This window comes from Myiozetetes cayanensis, unplaced genomic scaffold (assembly GCF_022539395.1).
Source record: "Myiozetetes cayanensis isolate MyiCay16 unplaced genomic scaffold, myiCay2020 scf5-8, whole genome shotgun sequence".
Lineage (NCBI taxonomy): Eukaryota > Metazoa > Chordata > Aves > Passeriformes > Tyrannidae > Myiozetetes > Myiozetetes cayanensis.
In genome coordinates, this window is record NW_026087742.1 from 60,389,082 (window position 1) to 60,409,034 (window position 19,953).

At 41.6% G+C, this 19,953-nt stretch overlaps 2 protein-coding genes across 3 annotated transcripts; one reads left to right on the forward strand and one right to left on the reverse strand.

The window, feature by feature from the left end:
• Nucleotides 1-5,370: 5,370 nt before the first annotated feature.
• Nucleotides 5,371-7,519, forward strand: NUDT15 (nudix hydrolase 15). The gene is made up of 3 exons (XM_050333093.1): nt 5,371-5,629; nt 5,720-5,910; nt 6,489-7,519. The coding sequence occupies exons 1-3, from the start codon at nt 5,475-5,477 to the stop codon at nt 6,632-6,634; spliced, it is 492 nt and encodes a 163-aa protein (XP_050189050.1). The 5' UTR covers nt 5,371-5,474; the 3' UTR covers nt 6,635-7,519.
• A 2,120-nt stretch (nt 7,520-9,639) lies between these two features.
• MED4 (mediator complex subunit 4) lies at nt 9,640-17,034 on the reverse strand. 2 transcript variants are annotated; one of them, XM_050333092.1, is made up of 8 exons: nt 16,918-17,034; nt 15,108-15,174; nt 14,578-14,748; nt 14,141-14,198; nt 13,096-13,182; nt 12,198-12,329; nt 10,955-11,173; nt 9,640-9,788 (listed from the first exon to the last, which is right to left on the reverse strand). In XM_050333092.1, the coding sequence occupies exons 1-7, from the start codon at nt 17,001-17,003 to the stop codon at nt 11,001-11,003; spliced, it is 774 nt and encodes a 257-aa protein (XP_050189049.1). In that variant the 5' UTR covers nt 17,004-17,034; the 3' UTR covers nt 9,640-9,788; nt 10,955-11,000. The 2 variants fall into 2 exon arrangements, with proteins under 2 accessions (XP_050189049.1, XP_050189048.1); XM_050333091.1 differs by lacking the exon at nt 9,640-9,788 and having other exon boundaries at nt 10,421-11,173.
• Nucleotides 17,035-19,953: the final 2,919 nt, after the last annotated feature.

The window sequence follows — 19,953 nt, forward strand, 5'->3', positions numbered from 1 at the left end:
TTTCTGCCCTATGCAGCTTCAACCTGCACCTCCCCCTCTGCAATTGAGGGTCTGTACCTTCACGGCCTGAAGTCGGTCACTGAGGAACTGAAGCACGGGAGAGGCATCTCTGCAGAAACTAGTGACCAGACCTGTGATTTACAAGGAGGTGAAGCTTTTTCCTTAAAACAGCAATTGGAAAAGAGTAGTGGCCTAGGAAATTGGAACGAGAATGTCCTCTACCAATAACAAGGAAAAATGCAGTTATTGCTGTACATTATGAACATCAAAGCTAGATCTGATTTAAAGGAAAGCCATGCTGGAGGCTATGATTCCCCTGAGTTTTGTAGCTGGAATTATCCATTAACCGGACAAGTTGCCTCTTTTTGTTCTGAAACTGAAAATGCTCTATCATAACTTCTCCTTGGATGAATATTGCAAAAGATGGAGTTATCATCGATCAGTTATTTTGCTCCTGAACCTCTGCTGTCCTAGTGTTGTCACCTCTTAGCACTGCAGTGAGCTCAGCAGAATGGTTAGCTCTGCACCTCTACGCTCAAACGTGCAAGGTAGGAGGATGTGTCACTGAACCTGTAAGCAGCTGCAAAATCTTAATAGACCATCCAAAATTTTCCACCACAGCTGATAAAATACTTGCTTCCACCAAGGGCAAGGGAAAACAAAGCACTTAAACTTTGTGCTCTTCCATTCCTCTGTACATACAGTGCCTCTTCTCTAATCATTGGGCCTACCTGTGGTTCCATCACAGGACAGTACCCATATGCCATTTCCCCATATAAACTTCAAGAAATCTCAACTCTGGGAGAGTCCCCAGAATGACCTCCGCCCTGGAAAGAGTACCCAACAAAGTTTACAAGACAATGTAATGAAGCTTAGCAAAACTTTAAAATTAAGCTTAAAAGCCTAAAGCTTTATTTTCAGAGATAAGTACTGGCTGCAGGTCAGGAACCAGACTTACCTCCTGACTCAGTTGCTTGCTACTGCAAGAAAAGTGGACAGCTCTATCCAGGCTTACAATTAATTCTTGCCTTAGCAAAGAGCTGTAAGACATTCAGAGTACAACTACTACTGTATCTTCTTCTCACTATAGGTGACTTACCGTTCCAGTTTTAAGATGAAGATGTTTTTTCCTTATACATCGAAAGAAGAAATGTTACATGGTTGACAATACTTAAGGACTTCTAGAAAGAATGATACCATTGTCTATAGTATGATACACAGCTGTATGGAGAGCTTTATTTATCTGATGTGTTGTCCAATTTCTTTCCAGCTGTGGAACTGGTTTAACTGGGATGCACTGAAAAAAACATGGATTTCTGTCTTATCTGTCAGCACAAGGTGATCAGGAACCAGTGCAACTCAAAAACAACAGTTCTTGGAAATGACACATTGACCTTTTCTTCACCTTCTTAGAGAAACAAGAAAATATAACGATCTTGACTGCAACCAGACAAATTCCTAGTGATTGCAGTTCAACTAACTCAGGTTTGTACAGGCTCAGCCTAATTCACTACCTATACTGCAAACGCAGAGTGTGTACAAGGAAAGGGGAACGCACTGTAGTATTCTGGTAGATATCCAGATGTTTTGCTAAACCTCCAGAAATAGATTTCTTCGAAGTTTAAAACTGTGAGATTTCTTGCTGAAGTTGGAATAAGCTTTTTAACATAGGATAGAAGCCCTCTATGAAGCTGTATTTAAAACTATAAAGAAGCAGGGAAAAGGTACATTGCAAATGAGATAGAAGGAGCCAAGATGTTTTAGCAGACAAGCAGTTGCTTGAGGCCAAATGAGAAAATGGCTTCAGGCCAAATTGAGAAAGCATCCCAGAAGGCTCAGGCATTAAGAAATAGATATTAATTTGCTTTATTATGGATTTACCACATCTACATAGTGACTACTGTACAATTTGATTTGTTTCCCAGACCTTGTAAGCTCCACTGGTTGATATTGCAGAAGAACATCAGAATGAGAAAGCCAAAGCCTCTGCCAATGATTCTGACATCTCTCGTAACAAGCATTTAATGTATGCAGTCTCAGGTGTGAATGGGTGCAGTTTTCTACAGGGGACAGTACAAACATTAAGAACCAGCCCACCATCTCCTCCATTAGAAGAACTGTAAAACACCAGGGGAGGCTGGTAGGTAAAATGTTCAATGAACAAAAGGATTTTGTTCACAAAAGTGATTCCTCACATAGTTAAGCTGTGGAGGACCTTGCCATGGATGCTGAAAATTATGGAAGTTTACATCAAGAGGAGTCTTGGTAGGTTTAAAGAAGAGAAACAAGAAGAAGGTTAGTAAATACATAGAAGCCATCTCTGCCTTGAGAAGTCACTGAGCCACAGATCGCTGTAGAATAGTAGTCATAAGCCCCATCATGGTTTCTTGCCTATTATATTCCAGACATCCACTCTGGACTGCCAGGTACTATGCTAGATGGATTTTGTTCTGAGCTAATGAATACTTTTATATTCTTCTGATTCAGTCTCCCCTGGGATTGAATACACCCAGAAGTTTCATAGAAGCTGAAGCACAGTCCATCTTCTCCAGTCGTCCAAGGTCACTTACTATGTTAGTGGCAGAGCTACAAATAAAACAGATTTGTTTCACCACCTACACTCATTCTGATGACTCAGTCTTTTCTGTACACAGCAGAGTAAAGAAATCATTAACGAGCAGTGAAGACAGTACACCTATAGCACAGCTCTAATTTGTCCTATTGGTCCCACATGCACACCCCATTATTCTCTATTACCTAAATGTGATCAAAACTTATTTACGTTTTAGAGTAAAAACAACATATCGTACATTGCCTGATTTCCACTAATGTCTATAACGCTGTAATATTACAACAAGGAATGATTTATTGTCAAAGACAGCAATTTAGTGGAAACATTAGGAGTCGTGGAAATGCTTCTGCTAAAATACAAGTGAGGAAACAGTTAACAATGTTAAATGTTCAGTATCAAGGTTTAGGATAACAACCAGCTGCTTGAACGCAAATGAGGGAAAATCCTCCGAGCTCAAGTTTCAGCCAGGTTGCTGGCAGGACTTCTGTGCCATGCATTGCTGTCACATTCCACCCAGCTTCTCAATGACAGCTTTCCAATATAAAATATTTAAATATAATCCTCACATCTTCCAGTTTATACTTCTGCTAGGCAAATGTGAATATATAGTAAATTCCATGGGCAGGGAACCATGTGCATGAAATTCTCAGTAAGATGGATGTTTTGTGGTTGTGTGCCTGCTTTTTAAGAAGCTGTTGTACACTGTGTGCTTTTGTGACCTGCTTTCTCTATGTGTGTACTTATTAGGGAATGGCTATGTAGTCATTCTAGGCTGTGTGGTCATTTTAATGCTTCTTAGGCTGTGTAGTCATTTTAATCTGACATAAATCTGGCCTGTCACTGACATGCTTAGTCCCACCATTCTTTTTCTCAGCGCTCCTACTTGCTGCCTCCCTCATTTATGTAGCTGATCTGTAAATCACATCAGGGAACACATCCTGCTGAAAAAATAATCTCTCTCCCAGTATGCTGAGTCAGGTTTGGCTTTATACTATGTTTAATGTGATCAAACTCTGTCCCGTCCCCTCTCTGTGCCTCCATGGCATGCTGGAAAACAAATTATTAAAAAAAAATGCGTTTTCTAAATCCAGATCGGTTCACTCATCCCATTCATTGCATAGCAACTGCAATTAATAACAGTGTTAGCATAAGGAACAAGGGATTGGACCTGAAAAGTAGGTGCCTCTTCTTTGGGAGCCACCTGGACACATGCAGGTTTAAATACACTGAGCTGTTTATCTCACAAAAGTACTCTGTCAGATGAAATATTAATAAACAAGATTTACAAGAGCATATAAATCATAACCTTGCAAGCTTTTCAACAAACTACCATGGCAGAAGATGCACCTTACCAGTTTCTCATTCTTGGCTTATTCTTATGTCTTTCTTCAGTGGATGTCTGTTCACTGTCAAACTCAGAAACAAACTTCATAATCTGCAAAAGCTAACATTCTAAACAAGCATAATGACTGTATGAATCTTTTTTTGTATTTCAAAATGTATCAGCAGATCAGTAGAATGACAGTGGTTCACCCCTCAGTCTTGTTACTAAATCCTGTTTGGTAAAAGGTAGGGGAAAATGGTGTACACAGGAACACAGGAAGTAGAATGTTTTTATTGTTCAGATAAACAGCCTTGTGGTGTTTTAATGTACTGGACCAGAATGAGCTTCATGGCTGAGGAGTATTTGATAGGGCTTTTGTAAGATCACTGTCTTCTTAAAATGTAAATACAGAAGTGACATAACTGAGTGATGTTTCATCTGGAGATTAAGATACTCCAGCTGTGCTGGAGGACAGATATAAGTGAATGAGCTTGGTTTACAAAAAATCAGTTAGCTTGTTAGCTTGGCAATTTGCCTATTATTATTATTATTATTATTATCATTAATTTTAACTAATGTCAGTAATTTGGGATGTGGACTGACATCACAGCTAAACAGCATAGCCAGCCACAGCCAAAGGGCAGTCTTCCTTCTAGCACATCCAGCCAATCACTTCTGCAATTTCCTTTATGCCAACACTGGGACTCATCTGATGCTGTACTGAGCCAGTTCAGACAATTAAACCTCAGAAAATTAATCCCACAAAAAGCAGTGATTAAGCTTCAGCTGTTTGGACCTGTGACCTTCATATGTAAATAAAAACATCTGTACATAGATATTTTAAAACCTTACGAAACAAACAAACAAAAAAACCCAACAAGTACTATTTCAAAGGTCTGCAAATAAGAAACTTCGTATCTATTGGGATCAATAGGCTGAGGAAGGGGAAATTATGACAAATTTTACAGTTGCTTGTAAGAAAATGAAAGTTTGTATATTCTACATATCTCTGTAATTTAAAAAAATGTGAAAATGAGGTAAATATTTGCTAGCAGAAACCTTTATTTCTTCTTTATCAGCCAGGAACTGTTATTCTGATTCTGGAGCTCCGCTTAGCTAAGTTTGTAGCTCCCTTTTTAAATAATTTCAAAGTGACTCTACAGAGTCAGACTCTTCACCCAGCAGAAACTGTGGCCTAACCAAAGAAGGGCCGCTTTTTAAGATCTAAATAAATCTGCAGTCAAGAGACCAGCTGGCTCCATGTCCTCCAAGAACCCGAGGTGTATCTTCCTCCTCGTTTTCAGACGCCCCTCATTTGCACAAACGCGCCTTCAGTTCTCGGTGCTCTCCCGCAGTCCCTCAGCGTCCAGCGGCCGAAGAGCCCCAAACAAACAGAGACATCACTCCCTGCCCATCCTGCCGGGGAACCTCACCGACCTCACCACCCGGTGCACCTCTGCGCGCTCCCGACACGCCCCCCGGGCAAGGGCCTCCCAAAACCGGGCATCCCAAAGCCTGATTGGCGGAGCCGCCCCCGCCCGCGGGGAGACGGAACCTCCCCGGGTGCCCAGGGCTGCCATGGGCGAGGAGGCGGCGCAGCCCCGGCGGCCCGGGGTCGGCGTGGGGGTGGTGGTCACCAGCGCCGCGCACCCCAACTGCGTCCTGCTGGGCAAGAGGAAAGGCGCCTTGGGGGCCGGCACCTACCAGCTCCCCGGAGGCCACCTGGAGTTCGGGTAGGAAGCCCTGCGCCCTCCCCTCCCCGCCCTCGCGTGCTGTGCCGTGCCGTGCCGTGCTTTCCCTTCCCTTCCCGTGCCGTCCCGCAGGGAGAGCCTGGCGGAGTGCGCGGCGCGGGAGACGCTGGAGGAGGCGGCGCTGCGGCTGCGGCACGTGCGGTTCGCGTCGGCCGTGAACGCGGTGTGCGCGTCCGCGCGGTACCACTACGTCACCGTGCTGATGAAGGGCGAGGCCGAGCCTGGCGCGGAGCCGCGCAACAGCGAGCCCGACAAGAACGAGGGTGAGCGAGGAACACAAGAGGCCTGGGTGGGAAGCGACCTTAAAGGTCATCTAGTTCCAACCCCACTGCCACGGGCGGGGGCACCTTCCACTAGATCGGGTGGCTAGTGGAAGGTCTAGGTCAGCTCTATCCAGCCTGGCCTTGAACACTTCCAGGGATGGGGCATCCACACTTTCTCCGGGCAACAGAGAAGTTGCTCAGGCAGAATGACTCTGTGTGCGACAGAGAACTTGGCTTTCTGTTGGCAGTTTCTGCACGATCCGTCCTGACTTGCAGGGGAAGAATTTTTATAACACAGAATACCCTGAGTGGGAAGTAACCCACAAGGATCATCAAAATCCAACTCCTGGCCCTGCACAGGACAACCCCCAACAATCCCACCCTGTACCTGAGAGCCTTGTCCAAACGCTCCTTGAACTCTTGTCAGGCTTGGTGCCATGACCACTTCCCTGGGGAGCCTGTTACAGTGCCTGACCACTCTGGGTGAAAAACCTTTTCCTGATACTCAGCCTAAACCTCCCCTATCTGAATTCTAAACTCTGATTTTTTTTCCCCCTTCTTTTTTTCCCCCCCTACAGGCTGGGAATGGGTTAAATGGGATGAATTTCCTCCAGCAGATCAACTATTCTGGGCCTTACGCTGTTTAAGAGAGCAAGGCTACAATCCCTTTACTGAAGAGCTTGATCATCTGAAGGGGTACACAGGAAGTCACCAACTAGAGTAAAACTAAATTGTACATATGTAACAAAGTAAAGGACAGAGCTGCTTTTTTGATGTAAAAGAAAAAAAGGGTTTATCGTGCTCACCCTGCCCACGTGAAAATACTACCCTTCCCAAAGCCAGAAAGATGCCAAATGTTTCAGCACTTTTACCATGATTCACACAACAGTGGTCTCTCATTCCAGAGTTATTTCTAGCTGTAGTGGTTAACAATATTTGCTTTTATAGCAAACTCAAAGTGTTTTATCTGGTTAATCTTTATATAGATGAACAGTTAGAACTAGCCAGAGAAGCTTAGTCACTTAAAAACAGTTGCAGCATCATGCCCAAGAAAACTTACTCGTTTAAACTAATGCCATGCTTTCTATGTAAACCTACTTTGTATGTCATGCTGCTTTCCTATAATTATTGGACCAGTTTTAAAACTTAGCCTTGTCTCTTAGCTTCAGTTATGAAGTTACTGTCATGAAAAAAAGTTACATTTCACAGGCAATGCCTCATTGTCCTGCAGACAGCAGTGTATACTTGAAAATCAAGAGCCCTATAAATATGAAAAGGTTATGATGGCTTATTGCAGGGAATGACATTACCTGATTCTTCTTGTCACTTGCTTTCATAACAAGAGTTCTGTTTGTGGCCTCAGTTACATTGAATTTATCTGCAAAAACGTCACAGATGTCTGCAGTTGATCTGACTTCATGTTACTAAACTATTATAATGGTGCCTACAGTGTTCTACTAGGCTGACACAAACAACAAAATTATCTCATTTATAGGTGTAGCTCAATGGCAAAAGTCATACTTTTCTGCTACAGAGTTGTCAGTATTAAAGAGCACAGATGGTGTAATTCTGTATGGCTACTGGGACTCAATAAAATTGTGAATTTTCAGTTTGACGTGATTAAATGACTTAATTGGTAGTGAAGATACATGTAAGATACATACAAAACCAATGAATATTTATTTTTAAATTTTCTAGAATCTGTAACCAAATTTGATTCTTTTACAGCTGTAGTCACTAGGACATCAGCAATTACTTTTAACATATGACTTTTAAAGAAATCACTAATTGGCTCAATTTTTTTTCTTGTCAGGGTTCTTCTAAAACACAGTTCTTGTCTGTTTCTTTTAGATATACTCGTACAAAAATGTTGTGAGATATCTTTAATTCCTTTTGAATAAAACACAAGCACAATATTGAAAGATTAAAATTGTCTGAAATTATGAGTTGACTCCTCAGTTCTTAAATAAGCTTGAAAGATTTAAGGCTCTTCCTTACTTTGCACATACATTTTCTTAAATGGAGATGACTTTTTTACTGAGAAGCAGGCAGAGTGATACGAGGTATGAGGACACTACTGCCAATGGCAAGTCTCCTGCTTAGAGTTTGAAGTATTGCCTATGTGCAACTTTCCTTATGACAGACACCCTTTCTCTGAAGAAAGAAGATAATGTTATACAGCAGTTTTGGCACTGGACATATCACCGAAAATTCCTTTGCTGCTGTACCTTTGTAAAAAGATTATTTTTTCTATTCAAAAGTGGAGATTTGCTTCCCAAAAGCAACCTTATGTACACTGAAAATTATTCTACTCAGCAGTCAACAAAGAAGCTGGAGGAATAGTTGACAGATGTCCTACCCATCTGTCACAAAGAATAATGAGGGAAAAATATTTAAATTATTTAGTACAATTTTACATTTTAGAAGGCCTCTGGCTCCTAATGAGAAAACAGTGGCTACTGTAAAATGCCTTGTCATGCAATAAATACTTTCTTACCCTATTTTGTTAATGGTTATATTTACTCTATCTCTTTTAAATACACAAATAGTTACTGAAATGAGGACACAAGCAGTATCTCCATATGTCAGCCTTCCTGTATCCTTTTTAAGTGGACTGATTAAGTAACTACAGTGCATTACTGCAACCAGCTGTCAGCAATGCCCAACTTAAATAACTGTTTGTATGTATCGTGCATTGGTATTTCCCACCCCCATTCCCTCCCCAAAATTTGGTTTAGTAGATTTTAGCTGCTAAGACCCAGTCCTTTCAATGAAATCTTTACTTTGGTTTTTGGTACTTTTGCTAAATAGGAAAATACATTATGTACATATCTAAACCACCGAATAACAGAACACTCAGTTACAACTTTGTGGCTCACTAAACTGCTTGTAACAGACAGAATTGACCTAAAATGGTGTTATACTTAGCCAGAGGAAACATACTCATGAACTGTACACAGTTGGGAGCACTGATGCAAAGAGAGTTATTAGAATGCATCTTATACCCAGAGTCTGTTTTTATGCTAAGTGAACAGTGGACAGAGCTGTTGTCTTACCTGTTTCTTACATGTAACACACTGGCCCCATTTAATCCTTTAACAGAGTAACACACAACCCAGAAACAGAAGTGGTCTTTGCTTTAGTTCCCTCTTATTCATGTCTGGAAACAATCACCCTCTCTACAGTATTTCAGTTAGTGAACTACATGATACAGCCATAGAAGAGTTTTGGGTAGGTTGCAACATTACACTTTGCATGACTTAAGTATCTATTTTTGTATTTCACTCCAAGAAAAGAATGTCCTTGTAAGTTAGAAGATAAAAGAGACTAGAGAACTGTGTCTGTGTCATGTGTTGAGAGAGGCATTTAGAAAGAAAATGCTAGTCCAATGATACCAAGCATTAAGAAACTCCATTTTGCAATATTGTGTATGATTCTGATCATGTTTTAAGAAAAAAAACCAAACATAAACGGGGTAGGCAAGGTTAACTAGGATGACTGAGACAGGGCATATGTATTGGGATTAACGTGAATTAGAGAGGAAAGACATTGGTGGTAAACACCTAAGAGGAAAATATGATACTGAATAAAGGTTAAAATATAGATGCATATGGATAGTCTTAGACTGTGAAAGAAGTGACAGTTTAATGACTCTAAAGATACTTCCAAAAGGAACAGATGAGACAAAACCAAATTGCCCATTTCTCTTGAAACAAAAACCACTGCTCCATATTATGTGATTGAACCTGACTGAAGTCCTTTTCCTTTCTGCATCCCTATGGGATTCATACGTACGTTGGTCATATGCGGCAGCATTACAAAGACTGTCTGGGCAAAGGAGGAAGTACGTGAGTCATCAGATACTTCCTGTAAGGAATCTAAAAAATAGAAAAGTGAAGAGAATTGTGATCTGTGCTGCAGGACAGAAACCTGTAACTGCCAGGAGCAACAGTTCCCATTAGTTTTCTGATTTGATCGGAAGGTTACCTAAGAGAAAAGCAGCTGTCATAGAATGACTCCTTAAGCAAAACAGAACAAGGAAAGGAGAGCCAAAGGAAATGCCTTTGGAAAGACAAAATAACACTGTAGCTGAGGCAGGACATGCAACTGACCAAGTAAACAAATTAGCAGGTTCAAAGAACTGAAAAAAAAATTACAGATGACAAGAATAAAAAAAATCTGTGAGCACTCTGAACTGAAAAGAGCTGAACCTGCAGTGTGCCTCCAGGGTCCCAGGACGCTTAACCAAGTGTTGGTGCAGCCTTGTGAATGGGCATTGCTGCCTCAGGATCTGCCCACTTACATGTGTACCTGATACAGCTCACCTGAAAACGGACAGGCTTTCTGCGTCTGACTCCTCCTCAGCTGCTTCTAACACTGAGTGGGCATTTTACAAAGGCAAAAATGGAGTACAAACTTCTGAAACTCAGTCAAAATCCAACCATATACTGGGATAAAATATGCTGAGTATTGATGTTACAAGGTACCTCAGATTCAAATTTGGAAAATAAAGTTAGATCAAAGCTGAGTTTATTTATAACAAAACATTCATTATATAATACAATAATTACAAACTCTTTTTTTACACCTTATTTTTGTTCTTGATAAACAGATGATCAAGAACATGGATTTAGGCAGTAACAAAAACAGATACTAAAATTACAAACTTCATGTCTCATTTCTGTGGCATAGAAAAGGTTATCATCAAAAGATTAAAGTTACTAACAAACATACAAGGGGATTCCCCTTACACCTTTTTTCCCAGGAACTTTTGTCATCTAATGTATAGTAAATACATATATATATATACACGTGTCTCTTGCAAACATACACACTCATACAATCACTGAAAATTTTACATCTCTCCCCAGCAGAAAGCTCCCAGTCACTTTTCTTGAATATGTAAGGGAAAAAAATAAAGTCTACAGTCCACGGTTTTAAATTAGTCACCTTATTTCTGAGCCAGCTGTTATCTTGTCCCTACAAAAGGCTGCCAGCGTAACAAAGGGATATTGCAGTTTGTGACAAACAGCATCCAACCTACCTTCACCACAGGAAAGGTCTACTAGGGATACTGTCCCTCTCGTACCCTAGTCTGAGTCACTGCTACTGCTTGAGGAGTCTGTTGACATAACTTCTACGTCATCTTCATTCTCTTTATTGTGTCCTGGAGGCTCCAACATGAAGTCATTACTATGATTAGGAGGTAGCATATTCATTGACATATCACTTGACTGCCAAGGATACTGAGGAGCAAGCACATCTGGAAAAAAAAGGGGCATAATCAACCAAACTATCAGTTTTATATATCAAAAACAAGACAGCTCAACCAGAACTTCAATCTGAAATCAAAACAAATCTTAAAATCCTTTCTGAATTTTGGAAAGATTAAATGCTCCAGTAACAGCTGGAAAACATTTCATGATGGAATAATTCTCTGACTGTAAAAGTCTACTCTGCCAGAGAGGCCCATTCATGTAGATGGCTCTTGATCTCTCATCACTCCACTTCAAAACAGTAAATATTCATACAGACCTAAAAAGAACAGAAAAGACACGTGGACCCATCTTCAGCATTTCCCTGGTGGGTTGCTATGGACAGATGTCAGGGTACTACTATTCAGCTCACCAACCCATTTTATCCAAGATCAGAGGTTTACAGATCAAGAGGATACAAAATTTCAAGTCACTTCCTAAGATGTGACAATAGGATTAGAGAGATGATCAGAAACCACAAAAGCCAAGTTTACTATTTCTGCAATGGTGTAGTAATATTTTTTTTTAAACAAATGAATCCCACTGAAGTCAATGGAAGTGCCTATTTCACTAAGCAATTAAGGGATTAAAGCTCAATTCCTACAGTCAGTTGTCCCTTGTCATGTCTTTTCCATCCAGAACTTCTAAGCATAAACTTAAATAAAGGCAGAGGATGAAAATAAACCTCTTCCAAAACCAGCTTTCACAATTCCATACTTTGTCATCACTACTAAGGAAATGTTGCTCTGAAAATGCTTCTAATATGATTTATCTTAGTTTAAAGCCATTTAAAATAAATTAACTGAGTTTTGGTTATACTAACATATTTGTCGTGTCTGCAGTTTAACATGAAATAAAATAAAATTATGCAATTTCTAATTGTTAACATTATTTACTAGGTCTTCACTGCTAGGTAACAACATTATTATTTTCATTACTTTGCCTCTGATTTGCCATTGCTAAGGGAAACGTGTAATTGCTGTGCCTGTACAAGGAATAAAGAAAAGCAAAACAAAACTGAGTTTCTCTTACCTGGCAGTCTGCCCGCTGCAAGTGCGTCCCCTGGTAAGTGTCCATTAACTCCATTGGTGGATGGGTTGTTCATCTGACCCAAGAGACCACTCCTCATTTCCAGATCTGTAGGATATGGCCTACGTGGGTCCCCTTTAAGGAAAAAAAAAAAAAAAAGCTTTGAAACATTTAACAATTGTTTTGCAGACATTAGTTTTCTCTTCAGTGCTGAGTTTAATGACCAAAAAACTCCATAACCTGCTTAGATAAGCAAAAAGCATTGAACCTGTTTTATTAAAATTCAATCCTGGCTTTCACTCAGACTTTATTTGTTCATTCAAACTTGGCAGAAAATGCACATTAAAAAACAAACAAACAAACAACCTAAAACAACTACAACCAAAAAAATCTCATCACGTTTAGAAGATATCTTTGCTCTCCCTGTTACTTCATATCTAAATGGCAAGGACAGGAACTGGATCAAACACATTTTCATTTCAGACAACAAGTAGGTAGTACCCAAAATTGAAATAGTCCTGAATTAAAGTCCTGCTTCTGACTCCATGGATTACTTAAATCCTCTGAAAAGAATATTGTAAGGGGCAAAAGGGAACACAACCAGGCACGCATAAAAGCCTTTAGCATACTTGGTTTTAACTTAAATCCAAGCCAACATTCCAGGGAAAAAGGCAAACAAAGGAGAGCGGAGGACACCAGTCAGTTAATGGAAACATATAGTTTTTTGAATACCTATGAACTGGATATCCATTTTTGTTGAAAATATTAGGTATAACTGCTGAAAATAATGTTACTTTAATAAACCCCAGTGGTTTTCATGGTATAAAAACATTATAAGACCAGATATTAACCATGATTTATTACAAAAAAAGAAATCTGTTGTCATAAACACAATAGTTACCTGGTACCCATGTCAGAGGGGCACAAACTGCATTGCTAGCACTGATCCTATGGGCATATTTAATTATTTCTTCAGAAGAAATGGCACCTGGAAGAATGGAAAAAAAGTTTCTCTTATTCTTAAGACATTGCATCATTTAACTATTTCCGAATATTGGACACTAATATCTAAAAGACTGGGAACGTGATTTTGCCAAACATTAACAGCCTGGTTTAAATGCAATGACTGTTCAGAAGATTCTCAGACTATGCACAAATGAGCTTTGCAGTGATTTTACAGCCACAAGTTCAGTACACCTTTGATGTCAACAGTTCTCTAACCTTGTGAAAAACACAAACCAATCTCTTAAACCATGTACTTGACAAGTACAATTTGTAAAACTTCAGCACCTGATTTATTATGGAGTTTTCTGTAGTAAAGAATTTTTTTGTTTATTTAGTAATTGTAGAGCATACCTGTAAGAGTCCTTCTAAATATGTGCCTCTATTAGAGTAACAGAAACTTTTCGAAATTCCTTGATTTTTTTAGATGAAAGAGGTATAACAAAAAGGTAAAAGACACTGTAAAAAACAAAAAACAAACCAAAACCCAGAGAAAATGCCTCTTCCCCCCAGAAAAAAGGTCAGTTTAGCTTGGCAAGTACCACAGTATGGGAGGAATTGCTACAAACTAGTATCAGCAGCTAGGCAGTCTTTCAAATACAATACACATACAAACAAACATTCTCTCTCTTTCCTCAACAGACCAACTGAGGCAATTTGGTGAGATACTTAGATAATCAGATATACTATTATCAGTCCAAAAAGACTGTTGAGACACTTTATTATTAAGATATGTCTCCCAAAAAATTTTTATTGCCTGCTTTTTTATTCTGAGGAAATGGTTATAGTTTCATAATGAAATGGAAATTTGTTTACACATAAAGCATCCAAAAACTGTGGTAGTAGAATTAAAAAAAAAAAAAAATAAAAAAGCCCCAGTTTGAGCTCACTAGCATCTTTCTTACAACTGCATTTATGTAGTATGGACAATCATGAATACTCACCTTTCCGCGCCTTTTCAATTGATTTCAGTTTTTCCTTTGCTTGATAAACAGCTGTTGCCTAGTTGCAAAAAAAAAAAACCCCAAACCATAAAGTAAACAAACCTTCAATGCCTCTTTAATTTGTAAACATCTGCATAAAGTCAGCTCTGTGAATAAAACCCTTAGTTTAATTGCATTTGAAGAGAGAAATTATTCAGTGAACCTTTTCTAAATATACAGAAATAAAGTAGGTTTAGAAGAAAATTAGCATTATAAAACAAAACTGAATACCATGATAACTAAACAGCGTTTGACTACTGAGAAAAAGCCTAAACCACTAAGCTCTTATGAAGTTTTAAAATATTTAAATCTTCTCAAACTAACATAACACCATTTTCCCCAGAACCACCTTTTCCCCAAGTAAATGCTCAAAAGAAAACACATCATTATGAACTTACCAGTATGTGCTCTGCTTCTTTTAGTTGTTTCTGCAGCTGCTGAATATCATTATCCCGCTTTTCTACTACCTTTTCTAAAAGCTGCATTTCATGATGGATTTTTCCCTGATCAACTGCCAACTTCATTAGCTCTTGAAACTCTCCATCTCTCTGAATCAGCAGTTCCAGGATCTATTGAACAAGAGTTTTGTAGAACTTTTAATTTGGCTAGAGTAACAACACACCCTCACGCTACAAAGAGGAGCAAATGTCATCCACAGGAGTATTTTTGTTTGAATGAAAAATGAAACAAAATTTCTTCCTGTTTGCAGAAACAGCCTATGAAGCATACAACAAACGAACAACAACACGAAAAACCAAGAATGCCTTTGTAGCAGGGCCAAAACCTCATCATCAACATTAGATTGAGTATAGGCAAGAACAAAGGGAAAAAGAAAGAACGAACAAAAGAACGAATGAAAGAACAGAAAAAAATTAGAAGTAAAGCATTATGGTTACCCAAAGAAATACAGTTTAGAAAGTCAGCTTACCTGGCTCTCCTCTCCTGGTTGTGGAAGCTTTTGGTTTCTCGAAATTGCCAAAATTTCTATTAGTTCCCTGAAAGGAAAACTCTGTTAAGTGCAATTTTCTAGGGCATTATCACATCATGTCCTCATAAAATTATCAGAGTACTGGTATCATTACAAAAGTATTTCTTGACTTGAGTATTTCAGAGTTTTATAGTACAGTGTAGGCAGGCATGTCTCAACCAAGAGAGCACATTTTCTTTGGAGTTCATGAAGTACTTGTATATTTGTACTCAAGAAATGTTGTGCAAAGTTCCTGTCAAACCATAAAAGACATAAGCAGAAGCTGAGAAACGAAACAGTATTATGAAAGTTGTCTTCACCGTTTTACTTCTCTACTTTTTCTCCATTTTTTTGCCAACTGAGCAAGTTTCATGTGTGTTTAGAGCAATTAAGACCATACTGCAGTCTGTTGTGAAACTACTTTTACAACAAGTATTTCCACAATGCTATATTAGTTGTGTATCAAACACACAAAAATACCAAAAAACTAGTATTATTCTGGTGCTAGGTTAGAAGTGCCTCTCCAACAAACCTCTCGATCACGCTTCCATGTACCCAGCTACTTTGCCACTGTTCTGAAAAGCCAGTAAGAACCTCTGAGGGACCTGGCCAACACTGGGCAGTACCAAATTGAATCTGCCGCAGGTAGGTCAACTACTGCCATCAAAGCCGATATCACAGAGCACTGTAATTCTGCCCTGTGTTAGCCAGACAATGCACAGGCACAGATTCAAAACTATGCGAAGGCTACAGAGTAGATGTTGCTTTATTTTCGCCCCCACCACCAAACAGATACTGTGACTGTGAAAGGCCTAGCTCCAGGGTGCTGCAACACTCTGCTGATCAACAGGAAGATTCACATATACTGCTCAGGGTTGCTCTGGATTCATTATGGTAGAATATTAGTTCAAACATTTTAAAAAAAAAAGTTTAGATAAAGAACAAGTGTTTGTTTGTTTTTTTCCAAAACTACATGTTCTCCAGCAACCCTTGTGTCACAATAAAATCTAAGATTGAGGATAAAACCTAACTAGACACAAAAAGGGCAACAGACCAATACCTTGTCCTACTAGTAGCAATCATAGGATAATTAGGAACCAGTTGAACTTCCAGCAACAGAGGTGGACAGCTTGGATGAGGGCTACCAGTCTGGCCTCAAGAGCACGGACTAAGTATCTAATCCGAGCACTTATATCACTCCAAAGGCGAACCCTGCAGCCTACCTGGAGTCACTTAACACTAATATAGCCAATGAGCAGGACAGCTTATGTCATGCAACACCATCTACACATTTCTGACTTCAGCATAATTTTTAGTGACTAATGGCTAAAATCGGTGTGTGACGGTGCATTTCACTGGAAATGCAGGTGTCAAACAAGAGAGAATGGCAAGTGGGAGAATAAGGATAATAAGAATAATAAGAATAATAAGAATAACCTTTTCTCTCTGAAAATAGGAAACGAAGCGTCGCCGGCGGTTTCCCACTGGGGTGAGCGCCGGGGAACAGCGCAGGGCAGGGCCGGGCCCGGCCGAGCCCCCGCGCAGGACCAGCCCCTCTCCCGGGGGAGCCGGCCTGGGGACGGCGGGAGAGCAGGGAAACGTGCACTCGAGCTCGGCCAGCGGTCGGGTCGCGCCGATCTCCAAGCCAAGGGGCTCCCGCTCCTCCCGCCGCCCCCGCCGGAGGCTCCGCGCACGCATCGCGCCGGGTGCCCTCGCCCCACCCCTAGTGCCCCGCCGCCACCTGGGGCCGACGGGGGGCCGGGCGCGGTACCTGGCCAAGAGCTCGAGGTCCTCCAGTGCCGCCAGGAGCCGGTCTCGGGTGCTGCTCCGCTCCCCGCCGGCCGCCGCCGCCGCCATGGCGCTCCGGGCGCGGAGCCGAGCGGGATCCGCCCCCTCCCGGCTCGCGGCAGCGCCCCCGCCGGCCGACGGACCAACTGCAGCCGCACGGCGGCCGCGCATGCGCAGGGAGGCCCAGGAGGAGACGGCTCCACCCTTCTGCCGGCGGCGCCCGTGAGGCGCGGCGGGGCGGCATGGAACGGGACGGGACGGGTGGGAAGGGCCCGCGGGGGTGAGCGGGGATTGCCGAGAGCCGTGGGTGTCAGGAGGGAGGAGGAGGTCACATCTGCTTTGGTGAGGCCCGAGGAGCGTCTGTGAGCGCCCCCTCTCCTGCAGCCGGATCACAGGATCAGTGAGGCTGGAAAAGACATCTGAGATCGAGCCCGAGCTACGGCCGAACGCTGTCATGTCAACGAGACCGTGGCACTGAGTGCCGTGTCCAGTCTTCCCTTAAACGCCTGCAGGGACGGTGACTCCACCGCCTCCCTGGGCAGACCATTCCAATGTCTAATCGCCCTTTCTGTGAAGAAATTCTTCCTAATGTACAATCTAAACCTCCCGTGCAGCTTAGGACGTTGTTCTCTCATTCCATTGCCAGCTGCCTGGGAGAAGAGACTAACCCCTAGTGGCTACAACCATCCCAGCTGGAGTGCATTTCCAGTCTCCGCGTTTCCACTAAGAGCCTCCAAACGAGGTTCAGACGTATGCTAAAGACACAGAAGATAGGCTGCAAGGAAAGGGCATGTAACTGAATTACATCCTGGATTTTTTAACTCAGTTTTTGAGTGTCTTGGTGTCAAAACATCCCTTAGGAGCTTTCGATCAGATGGAGGATGAAATCACAGAATGGGCCAGGATGGAAGGGATCACAGGTCATCTGGTCCAACGTCCCTGCTGAAACACGGTCGTCCTAGAGCACACAGATTCATGAATATCTCCAGTGACTCTGGAGACTCTGCAACTTCTCTGGGCAATCTGTTCCAGCATGCGGTCACCCACACAGTAAAGTAGTTCTTCCTCATGTTCAGGTGGAAATTCCTGTGCATCAGTTTCTGCCTATTGCCTCTTGTCCTATTGTGTGGCACCACTGAGAAGGGATGTGTCTGCCCTCTCGGCACCCCCACTTTAGATATTTATACATGGTGCTTTACTGATGGCCAAAGAAGGTTCAGTGCTTGATACTGAAAGTGTAACAAAACCCCAAGCTTTAAATGAGACCAAGCCAAGGGCTTTACCTGGGCTGGCTGTCCCATGAGTGACTGAAGCCAGCAGGGACCCATCTGACACTGCCCATGTAGACCTGTGTGGCCGAGGAGGCTAAAGGCAGCTTGGCATCCATCACAGACCTCCACACACGATGGTGAGGCAAGTAACAAGTGCAAATCCTGCCCCCAACCCTGCCAGCAGTTGAGCTATAGTTAAAAAATATTGGTTTATTGTGGGGAGTTTTAGTGGTGCCGTAAATAGGCCTCTCGTTCTGGGTGGGGCCATATTGAGTCCAGCAGAATTTTATATGTTCGTGAAAGTTTCAGGAATGTGAAAAGACACTGAGAGGCCGGGGTGGATGGCAGATGAGGGAGTATGGAGAGAAAGCTAATTTGGGGCCAAGGTTATTAACTGGTACAAGCACTGCCACAGAAGAACTGGGAGCCCCAGACCCCGTGTCTTTCTCTGTCAGCAGGCAGCTGCAAATCTTGCCAGTAAACAGCAGTTCTCTCCTCTCCTGATTAGAGAAAGCACTAGATGAACAATAACATCCCTGACTGTTCTGGTATTTACTCTTTCACCTTTCGCAATAAGTATGTTCCTGAGAAATTTACACTTATTAAAAAAAAAAAAAAGTGCAAGAAACTCATTAGTCAGTGTTTCTTTGAATTGTGGTTTAAATAAGCAACTCAACATTATGAGATTTGTGATAAAGCAATAAGATTTGGCAACTCTGACAAAAGAAAACTTTGCCAACAAGAGTTATTTAAAATTCATTTACAATACACAACAATCCCCAACATTCTGATTGTAAATAGTTTGGGAATTCTCTTTAAACTGCATAGCAGATAAAATCTCATCAAATAGTTCTGCCTTTTAAATAACTTTTACTTCCTTGTTTTTTTCTCTCCTATATTTCCTCACTTTTGTTCAGGGAAAGATGTAATCAGTGATGCTGTCTGGTTGTGCATCCAGTTCACTGATTTGTTAGTGTCTGTATGGGTGCATAAACAGAAAGAAATAGCAACTTCGAAAACAAAGCAATCCTTCTGCTAAATCATTTTCTTCCTCATACTCATTTTGACATCTGAATTATTTAGACTTGAAGTACTTCTGATATATTTCAGGACAATAATGCTAGTTTCACTAGAGCTAAAAACTTGCAGCATTAATAGCACACCCAAAGTTGACAGGTGTGGATATTGGTTATAGGAGGTTCCTATAGGCTTATCTTTCCTTCTCCTTGTGCCCAGGAGTTTGTTCCCTCCCTTCCTCTTGACAGCAGTACTACTCCCACCCAATCAGGCCAATACCACTAGTCTTTCACTGGAGCAGCCACCCTTCTCTCCCAACTTTTCAATTTTCTGTCCCTTTTCCAGGCAATATGTTCATCTATCTGCTTTCTCATGCCCAGTCCTTCACTTCTCCTTGTCCTGGGGACGTAGCTATGGCTGGGAAGTGCAGGGATATAGGCAGAGACTTAATTGTGCTTGTGCCCCTGTGTGGGAGGACAGGGTGAGACCAGAGGCATCAGGGAATGCCTGCCTGTGCCAAGACACAGAAAGTCATTCATACTATGTCAGAGGGGTCATCTCCTTCAGGACAAAGGGAAAGGCTGAGTGAAATGGGCTCATGCCCCAAACTTGCCCAGTGGGCTGATTGCTTTAAGACCGAGTAGATAATTTGCTGAATAGACTTCTGAAACACTTGCCCATACAAAACAACAGAGCCTCTGTTTCTCCAGTGTTGGTTCCTCTCTTTCCTC